The sequence below is a fragment of the Nicotiana tabacum genome, chromosome 14, assembly GCF_000715075.1.
Source record: "Nicotiana tabacum cultivar K326 chromosome 14, ASM71507v2, whole genome shotgun sequence".
Classification (NCBI taxonomy): Eukaryota; Viridiplantae; Streptophyta; class Magnoliopsida; order Solanales; family Solanaceae; genus Nicotiana; species Nicotiana tabacum.
Window position 1 is genome coordinate 12,347,890 of NC_134093.1, and position 10,404 is coordinate 12,358,293.

A 10,404-nucleotide genomic window follows, 5' to 3' on the forward strand; every position below is an offset into this window, starting at 1 on the left:
AACAAAAACAATGAAGAAGTGTACAACGACGACGTGCTCTCTTCTCTCAACCAGCTAGTCTGTTCAGCTTTTTCATGCAAACATAATCCCCTTTTTGCCCCCCCCTCCCCCCCCCAAAAAAAGGGGAAAAAATGAAATTTTATTGAATTCTTTTAAATATCGCAAGCAAAAGGTATATACATTATTCAAACAATAATGTATAACTTCTCAATAAAAGAGTAGAATTGGAAAAAGGGAAAAGATTCAAATATACCCGTGTACTTTCGAAAAAGATTTAAATATATCCTTCGTTATACTATGAGTTCAAATATACCTCTGCCACTATATTTTAGGTTCAAATATACCCCTCATTTAAACGGAGGAACATGCGTCATTGTCCTGTTGGCCAATTCTAAATATCTCCTAACTAATTAAAAAGACGCATACCCATAACCATACCCATTACCCATACCCGAAAAGTAATTTTCTAAAGCAAATTTTTGTAAAAACTGGAAAAAAAAAAGATTCAACAAAATATTTTCGTTTTTTTAAAAAACTAATGCACCTGTAGTCCACTGCTTTAGAAAAATCTTTTTTTTTTCAAGTTTTTAAATCAAAATCTTTTTTTCTTTAGTTTTTCAAAACAGTTGCTTCAAAAAAAGCTGAAAAATATTTTATTGTAAAAACTGAAAAAAAAAAAAGACTTTCCTAAAGCAGTAGACTACAGGTGTATTAGATTTTTAAAAAAATAAATATATTTTGTTGAATCTTTTTTTTCAGTTTTAAAAAAAATTACTTTAGAAAATTATTTTTCGGGTATGGTTATGGGTATGGGTCTTTGTAATTAATTATGAGATATTTAGAATTGGCCAACAGGACGATGACACGTGTCCTTCCGTTTAAATGAGGGGTATATTTGAACCTAAAGCATAACGACAGAGATATATTTGGACTCATAGTATAACGAAGGATATATTTAAACCTTTTTCAAAAGTACATGGGTATATTTGGCTCTTTTCCCTTGAAAAATTAAGAAATTTTTCAACAAGAAAAGAGGCACGACTTTAATTTGGCCTTTGGGAACATAAGCTGAGAATCGTCAATCTCATCTCTCGCATTTATTCTTCTCCTTGACCGGATTAACAGTATAGGGAATGCCAGCGGGGGCGGACGCACATGTTGGAAAGAGTACTGTGTATATGGATAAATTACGATTAAAGCTGCATAAATTTTATATAAATATTTTATTTGAACTCACTTGACAACTATTATTTTACGACTAAAGTTATGTAATTCTAAAAGTGAACCCTCTTGCAGAAGATCCTAGATCCGCCACTGAATGCCAGCCAAACAACACACATGCCAAATATATTTATTACTACATCTAGTAATAAACACCCTTTTCACCTTCTGCAGTAAGTTATAGAAATTAACCAGATAATAATACAAAGTATAAAGTTAAATTACCTTGAAAAAAAAAGAAGAAAAAGAAGAGGGAAATTTAATTTTTTCTAAAAACTATACTGTACTGACTTTAATAAACGGGAGAGTAGAGCGAGAGATGACTCTTTGGCCTTTGCATCTAATCACAATTAAAGAAAAAAAAATACAAACAAATAATATTTTGTACCACAAATAGGAATTTCTCATATAAATCATAATTTTGGAGAGGGGGCATGGACCCTCAAACTAAAGCGTCGTGAGAATTAATTGAGTCCCTCTTCGATGAAACAGTGTATTGGTAATGCTTTTATAAGTGTGAACCAATTGATTTAAGAAAAGTAATATTAATGGGTTTATAGATTAAATGAACTCTCTTAACGAATAGTTTTTTTTTTTTTTTTTGGGTTGGACCTTCGGTTCTATCTGTAACAAAGAGTGGCTCCACCACTAGTATTAAGTTTTTTTTTTTCCAACTGCTATTTTGCCTACTATATTTTTTGCCAAACCCATTTTATTTCTTGAGAAATTCAAAAATAGCAAGATTTACAAGTGATCATTCAAAAATAGCCACAGTTTCAAAAGTAATCGAAATTTAGCCACTTTTCATGTAAAGATAAATATGAACGAAAACACTGTTCAAAATCCGGAAAATACTCCAGCATATTATACTGGAGTTCCAGCGTAAGTATACTGGAACTCCAATATATTATAATGGAGTTCCACCATAAGTTTACTGGAACTCCAGCATAATATATTGGAGTTCCAGTATAATATACCGGTTTAACATAATATGCCGGAAGTTCATACACAGGTGCTCCAATCTCCAGTATATTATACTGAAACTTTTCGCGTGTTGGAGTTCCAGCATAATATGCTGGAAGTTCATACACAGGTGCACCGATCTCCAGTATATTATGGTGGAACTTTCCGCATTGTAGCAAAATAGTGGCTATTTTTCAATGACTTTGCAAACGCCGACCATTTTTTAATGACTTTGCAAACGCTGGCTATTTTTGAATGATCAGTCCGAAAACTGGCTAGCCCATGCTATTTTTTTACATAAACGGCCCCTTAAACTCGGCTACTCTTTTCATTTTGACACCTTACTTAAGCCTTTTTCCATTTTGACACTCCAACTCATTCCCTCATGTGCCACTTAAACACAAAACGCATGGCCTTTTTTAAAAGTCATGCGCGTGGAAGAATCATGTTTTAATGCCACAAGCTTTCTCTCTCTAGCTTTGCTCTCGGTGTAGGTTATGCTAACCTGCACCGACCTGTGGATGCCATGGCTAAGAAGAGAGGAAGACCATTCAAAAATCAACCACCTGTTACTTTAGGAAGCTCCATTAGTGCAAATGTGATTGCAGAAACTCTTGAGCAAAGAAGCACACAAAAGGTAGTGACCCCAATTGGGAACCCTCTAGCTAGGTCACTTGATTTGGGTTCGCAGAATGCAAAAATAGCGGCATCGAAGAGGCTTAATTTGAGCCCAAATTAACTGATTGAGGTACCAAATTCAGCTAAGAGCACCACTCAATCAAATGGGAAATCTAGGGAAATGACTGCAATAGAGGAAATGCAGGACAAACCAGAGATTCCATTGGACAAAGGCAAACAGAAAGCTGACCCACCTTCTCCGGCGCCGGAAGCTATACCTGAAGCTCCATGGAGAATCTTATTTGCAGAGAATCGGACATTTGAACATGGTATGAACCTAACCTATATCCCGTCTGAAATTGTGGATGGCCAATTTATGGTTAACCTAGATTAAATAGAGGTGGAAAATGAAACTGAAAAATGGAGGAAATCACTCATTGTGTATGTAATTGGGAAAAAGTCGTGCTATAACTATATGTGTAGATATATTGTTCAATATTGGAATGTTGTTGCAAAATTTAAAATTTATCTACATGAAGAGGGTTATTATATTGTTAGATTTCAGAGTATTGAGGATCTGCAAGACATTCTATATAGAGGGCCATACATCATAAGCAACATACCAATTATTCTCAAACAATGGACTCCTAATTTTGACTTTAAAGCCGAGTTCCTGACAGAAATTCCTCTGTGGGTCAAGTTCCCTAAGCTCCCTATGAATTGCTGGGGGAGTAACTCATTGAGCAGGATGGCTAGCACACTAGGCAACCCTTTATTTGCTGATGGATGCACCACCAAGCATACTAGGGTCTTTTATGCTAGAATCCTCATTGAAGTTAATGTCACAAAGGAGCTGCCTAATGAAATAACAGTGAATGATCCCTCTGGCAGGTAATTTCAGCATGCTATTGAATTTGAGTGGAAGCCTGCTTTCTGTGCCAAGTGCTTAAAATTAGGACATAATTGTGCCAAAGCTCCACATAAGGAGAAGGCATACCAGTTGAAAAGGAGAAGGAGACCAAGACTAGTTCCTACATGGAAGCCAACTGGACAACTAATACAACCTCCTGCTACAGATCAAAAGGGTCAACAACCTATCAATGAGGGGGAAAAGACTAAAGAAGGAGGATGGATGCAGGTTAAGCCAAAAGGAACACCACAACTTCACAAATAAGTTGATAAGCCAACAACAAGTGGGAGTAAGAGTCCAGAACAACAAACAAACAACCTAATTTGGCCAAGCCTAGATGTAGATGTTACAACAAATAATGGATTTCAAGTACTACATGAAGGAGGACACAGAGGAGAAGGCCAAAAAACCCCTGATACATGAGGGGGAAAATAACATGCCCAATGACTTGGATTATCTGGAATATAAGAGGAATAAATAAGAGGTTCAAGCAGAAGGAACTAAAGTAGTATCTCAAAGAAAATCACATAAAAATAGCCGGACTACTAGAAACTAGAGTGAAAGAAAACAAAGCACCATAGATTGCAACAAGATTATTCCTGGTTGGGAGAGAATAAGTAACTACAGAGATGTAAGGAATGGAAGAATATGGGTAGTATGGGATTCTAAAGCCTTCAACATACATCATCTAATCTAGTAAAAGTCAATTTATCCATTGTATGGTGACAAGAAGGCAGAATGGAATAGATTGTATATTTAGTATATGGATTTAATACAGTGAAAACAAGAAAAGCAGTATGGGATAAATTGAAAGCAATGACACCTATGATCAATAAACCTTGGATAATTAGTGGGGATTTCAATGCAATCCTACACCCAGTGACAGGTTATCTGAAAAAACTGTATCATTAGCTGAGTTAAGAGATTTTACTGAATATTGCAACACACTGCTTTTAAATGAGATTCCTTGGAAAGGGGAATATTACACTTGGACAAATAAACAGAGAGGGGATGATAGAGTGTGTAGCAGGATTGATAGGTCAATTACCAATGATGAATGGATGCTTCAATATGGGCACTTGACTGCAGTATATGGAGAACCCTTCATATCTGATCACACACCCATTCTCATCCCAATGAGAGAAGCCGGAAGAAACATCAAAGTTCCTTTCAGGTTCTTCAATGTCTGGATAAAACATCCCAGATTCAAGCAAATTGTGGAAACAGAGTGGGGTAGGAACAAGGCTATAGAGAAAATGAAGAATATCTGGCTCAAATTGAAAGGACTGAAGCCTGCACTTAAACAATTGAACTTAGAAGAGTTCAAGGGGATTACAGAGAAGATGAACCAAGCAAGATCAAACCTAAAAAGGATTCAAGAAGAACTTGGGGGGGAGGGGGGTGCTTACTCTGATGCAACTGGAAAAATGGTCTTTGATAGAGGAAAGTGCACTACAGCAGAAGTCAAGAGCTACCTGGATCAAACTAGGGGATTCAAATACTAAGTACTTTTCAGCTGTAATGAGAAAGAAGCAACATAAGAAGCAAATAACTGAGATCAAGTCATTTTTGGGGTCAATCTTTAGGATCCTGAAGCTATCAAAGAAGAACTTGTTAGCTTTTACAAATCCTTGATGGGAACTGCAACATCAAAACTACCAGTAGTGAATAGATTGGTAATAAGAAATGTCCCTTGCTTATCATATACTTAACAACTAGAGCATTGTGCCCCAATTACAGAGGAGGAAATTTATGAAGGATTGAGCTTAATTGGAGATGATAAGGCTCCAGGAATTGATGGCTTTAATGTTGTCTTTTTCAAGCAGACATGGTGCATTGTTAAGAATGAAGTTTGTGAAGCTGTGCAAGATTTTTTCACCACAGGAACCTTGTATTAAGCTATAAACTACACTACCCTTATTCTGGTGTCTAAGGTTCCAAATCCAGATACAGTCAAAGACTATAGGCCTATAGCTTGCTGTACAGTGTTATACAAGATTATTACTAAGATCATCAACAGCAGGTTACAAAAAGTTATGGCCTACATCATCTCAAATGCTCAGGCATGGTTTATTCCAGAAAGGAAGATAGCAGACAACATCATTCTGGCACATGAACTTATCAAAAACTATGGTAGAAAGGATATCTCCCTAAGATGTATGATAAAGGTAGATCTACAAAAAGCTTATGACTCATTGGAGTTGATCTACCTAGAGCAAGTTATGGAAGGAATGAGGTTTCCAGAGAAGTTCATCAAATGGGTAATGAACTGTATCAAAATAGTTAATTACTCTATTCTACTCAATGGAGAATCAGTTGCACCATTTAATGCAGCCAAAGTCTTGAGGCAATGAGATCTTATGTCTCATTTTCTCTTTGCCATTACCATGGAGTACTTGAGTCGAATACTTAAAGACCTACAATATGAGAAAAGCTATAAATTTCATCCAAGGTGTAGAAGGCTGGGGATCACTCACCTAAGTTTTGCTGATGATCTGTTGCTGTTTACCAGAGGTGACATTGAATCTGTGCAGAGACTTTATGCATGTTTTACTACTTTCTCAGCAGCCTCAGGCTTGCAAGCTAACTTAACCAAAAGTGCAGTCTATTGTGGAGGAATGGAACAGAAGGAGAAAGAGGCTATAGTTCAATTGCTAGGTCACTCACTAGGTGAACTACCTTTTAAATACCTAGGGGTACCCCTAGACACAAAGAAGCTCACCATGTTACAGTGCCAATCCCTCATAGAATAAATTGTGGCTAAAATCTCTTCATGGACTATAAAAAGCTATCATATGATGGGAGAATGCAATTGATATAAATATTGTTATTTGGGATCCAATCTTATTGGGATCAACTATTCTCTTTACCAGATAAGGTGATACAAATAGTTGAAGCCCATTGCAGAAGCTACATGTGGTATGGGAGTGATACAATTACAAAGATGGCCCTTATAGCTTGGGAGAAGATCTGTCTGCCTAAGTCTATAGGTGGCCTTAACTTGCATAATCTTCAGGTATGGAACAAAGCTACAATTGCAAAGACACGATGGGATTTGACTCATAAGCAGGATAAACTTTCGATAAAATGGATCCATGCCTACTATATCATGGATCAGAGTTTGGGAACTATGACCCTTCCACAAACCTCTAGTTGGATGGTTAGAAAACTTCTGGGGGTAAGAAATACCATTGGGCAACTGAGCAGACCCGTTGCTGAATATAAGAGTGTCATTAAACAAATATACTTACAACTAATACCAGAATACCCAAAGGTAAGGTGGAGAAAACTTATGTTCCAGAACTTTGCAAGACCAAAAGCTTTATTCACAATGTGGCTGCAATGTCAGGACAGACTTCTAACAGTGGATAGGTTGCTGAGATGGGGCCTTAATGTACAAGTTGTATGTGCAATGTGTCAAGCTCACAATAAAATAAGAAACTATTTATTTGCTGAATGTAGATATGCTCAAGCAATTTAGAACAGTGTCAGCAAATGGGCACAACAATAACTCTATGGTGGCAGTAACTCGAAACTATAATTTCAAGAGATTTTTAAAAATATATAAAGGAAGACAACAAATGCCAAACTCATTAAGATGATATGTGCTAAAGTTATATATGCCATATGGAAGGAGAGGAATGCAAGAGTTTTTGAAGGGGTGGCCAGAGATTGTGAAGGAGTGACAAAAGAGATAGTATGTATTTGTAGCTGCAGGGCTGCTAGGGAGTTGAAATGCTTAATGCAAAAGCTAGTTTTCTAAGTTTCTTTCTTAATCTACACATAGCACTGTTGTATAGGAAAAAGCTGGGATCTTTGATTATGTTTTCTGTTTTTTTTTAGATTAGCTGGCTGAGTTGTGCTAAGCTAATGATTTGTAATTTTTTTGGTGATTAATAAAAAGCTTAATTAATTACCAAAAAAAAATTATGCGCATGTTCATAAGCGCCGCCCACGTGGAAAGTGAACATATTATTCTCTGCCACTTGGATATATCATCCACCTAGGACCGCCAACCTGGATCAATTTACCCCGACCCGGCGAGACTAACCAACGACAGATTAAAGGGTTAAAACAAAATAAACCCTTTCATTTTTACCTAACTCAATTTTCTTTCTCTCACCTCACTAACCAAAATCTCAAACCCTATTAGATGAAAACCATCAATTTTCAGTGGATTTTTGTTCATGTGAAGGCTATACTGCGAATATCGGCTTGAATTTTTGCTCCATTTATCTGGTTGTTGCGGGTAAGTTCTTACATACCCCTATTTTAAAGATGTTATTTTTTATCTTTAGGGTTTTCATATCTTGATTTCGAATCTTCTGACGTGTGATCTTTTTTGGCATTTTTCCTTTCCATTGTAGGGTAAAGTTGATATAATGTCAGCTGAAGAATATATTCTTGTCCGTTTCCACCATGGTGGTACTTTTATCGAAGATTATATCGCCAAATATATCGGTGAGAGTGAGGTAAAAAAGTATTCAATAGAAAAAGACCACTGTATATTGGTTGAATTTCTGTATAATACAAGGTAACTGGGGTATGTTACTGTTGGTTTTTTTTTTTATGTCTTTAATCCTTGGTCAAAACAATTCGTGCTGGTTGAAAATAATGAACAGTTGTATAATATTATCTGCTATTGTAAAGAAGGGGTCCTGGACATATTTATTAATCATGTTATTGAAGAAGTTGCTTTGGAGGTGGTCCCAACTGCACTTATTTGTGGGCTCGAGGTGGTTGAAGCAACTAGTAATGAGTCTAGGGTAATTTTAGATGGTGGTTTAGGTGGTATAAATGCAAAACAACAGTATGGTGATGAAGTTGTGGAGGCTGCAGTAGACAGAGTTGCTGAAAATACTAATCTAGATGGCGCTAAAATTTCAAAGCTAGATTTTTTAAATTTGCTTAGTAGTGACACTGATTTAGATGATATACCTGAGGGATATGATAGTGAATTAGATGAAGAGTCAAGAGCTATAAGAACAGAAAAAAGAAGAAAGCATATGCAGTAAGAAAAGGGAAAACAAAGGCTGAAGAAGAAGAGGAAGTCACATACTCCAACATAGGAGGTTGATCTAGGGGAAGCTGGAGCAAACAAAGGTTTTGATGACATTGATAGGACAAGTAAGAGAGATAAATATGCTGGTAAATTAGGGGGGATGAGGATTACTATGATAGTAGCGACATAGGAAGTGATGACAGTCAATATGAGCTAGATGTGCTTGCTGAACTTGGAGTTGACTTACCAGCTAGAAGAAGTAGTAAGAAGCTTAGGTTTTACCTAGAATGTTGGCTTGCTATTTTTGAAATTAGTATGGTTTTTGAAGGTGTTGAAGAATTTTGGAAGATTGTTCAATCCTATGCTGTTGAGAATAAAGTGCAGCTTACACTTAGGCTTAATAAAAAATATAGAGTTAGAGTTAAGTGCAAAAGTAAGAATTTGTACAAATGGGAGCTATATGCAAGTAGAGATAGAGATTCTGGAGATTTCATGGCGAAGAAGTACCATCCATGACATAAGTATACTAATAAAAATAAAAATAAGTTGTGCACTTCTAAATATATTACGGGGAAATTCAAGGACATGATAGTATCTCAGCCAAACATTAAACTATGAGAGATTCAAGAATGTGTTAGATAGAAGCTTGGTTTATATGTTGGGAGGACTATAACATACATGGCTAAGGAAATTATAATGAAAGAGTTTATGGGGGACTGAAAGTTAGAATTTTCCAGATTGGCTGATTATGCTGATATGATTAAGAGGACAAATCCAGAGAGTTCTTGCTGGATCATAACTGACAGGGACACTGTACTAGGGAAGAACATGTTTGTTTACTTTTATGTCTGTTTTAATACCCTTAAAAGGGGTTGGTTAGAAGGTTGTAGGAGAATTATTGGTTTTGATGGATGCTTCTTGAAAGGGGTGTGTAAAGGTGAGTTACTGGTAGTTGTTAGCAAAAATGGAAATAATTAGATGTTTCCAATAGCATGGGCAGTTGTGGACCAAGAGACAAAACACTCTTGGACATGGTTCATTCAACACCTGGGTGCTGACTTGGAGTTAGGAGATGGGTTCAACTTAACACTAATGTCGGACAGTCAAAAGGTAATTTTCAGCTGCTGTTTATTTTACTGTTGTCTGCTACTCTTAACTTCAATTAAATGATATTAACTTTACTATTGTCTGCTATTTTTACAGGGATTAATACTTGTAATTGAAGATTTTTTACAAATGGCAGAGCATAGGATGCGTGACTTCTAAATAGCCCATTATAATTGTTGATGTTGCTCTAGCTGCAGACTTGTCATGAACATTCATTCTTTTTGCAAAGAACAGACAACCAATTGTCCTTATACTTGTGAAACACTTCAAACAGACTTTTCCCTGCTAATATAATTGATGGTAACCTATTAATGACATACATTGCTTCCAGCACACAGTGTCCCCAAAATCTCAGAGGTATGTGCCATTGAAACCTCATTGCCCTTGCTATCTCTAGCAGCACATACATGTGCTTTCTTTCAGAAATTCCATTCTGCTAAGGTGTGTAAACACATGTCCTCTAATGAATGATTCCATTCGATTGGAACAATATACTGCATGCCTCATTTAATAATTCTGTCCCACTATCTGTTCTAACAATTTTGACTTGTCTGTTGAACTGAATCTGAACTAGCTTCAAAAT

The 10,404-nt window shown here is 36.4% G+C and overlaps 1 protein-coding gene across 1 annotated transcript; it reads left to right on the forward strand.

Annotated features, from left to right (window-relative positions):
- The first annotated feature begins 2,983 nt into the window (after positions 1-2,983).
- LOC142168813 (uncharacterized) lies at positions 2,984-6,066 on the forward strand. The gene is made up of 6 exons (XM_075229968.1): positions 2,984-3,131; positions 3,759-3,940; positions 4,564-5,142; positions 5,299-5,388; positions 5,539-5,562; positions 5,647-6,066. The coding sequence occupies exons 1-6, from the start codon at positions 2,984-2,986 to the stop codon at positions 6,064-6,066; spliced, it is 1,443 nt and encodes a 480-aa protein (XP_075086069.1).
- Positions 6,067-10,404: the final 4,338 nt, after the last annotated feature.

Bases quoted from the DNA above. Each gene is read 5' to 3' on its own strand.
- LOC142168813 (XM_075229968.1), top strand. From the start codon at position 2,984: ATGACTGCAATAGAGGAAATGCAGGACAAACCAGAGATTCCATTGGAC. The intron at 3,132-3,758 runs GTATGAACCTAA...GCTTAAAATTAG, and splicing joins GAATCGGACATTTGAACATG to GACATAATTGTGCCAAAGCT. The intron at 5,563-5,646 runs GTTTGTGAAGCT...CTGGTGTCTAAG, and splicing joins GGTGCATTGTTAAGAATGAA to GTTCCAAATCCAGATACAGT.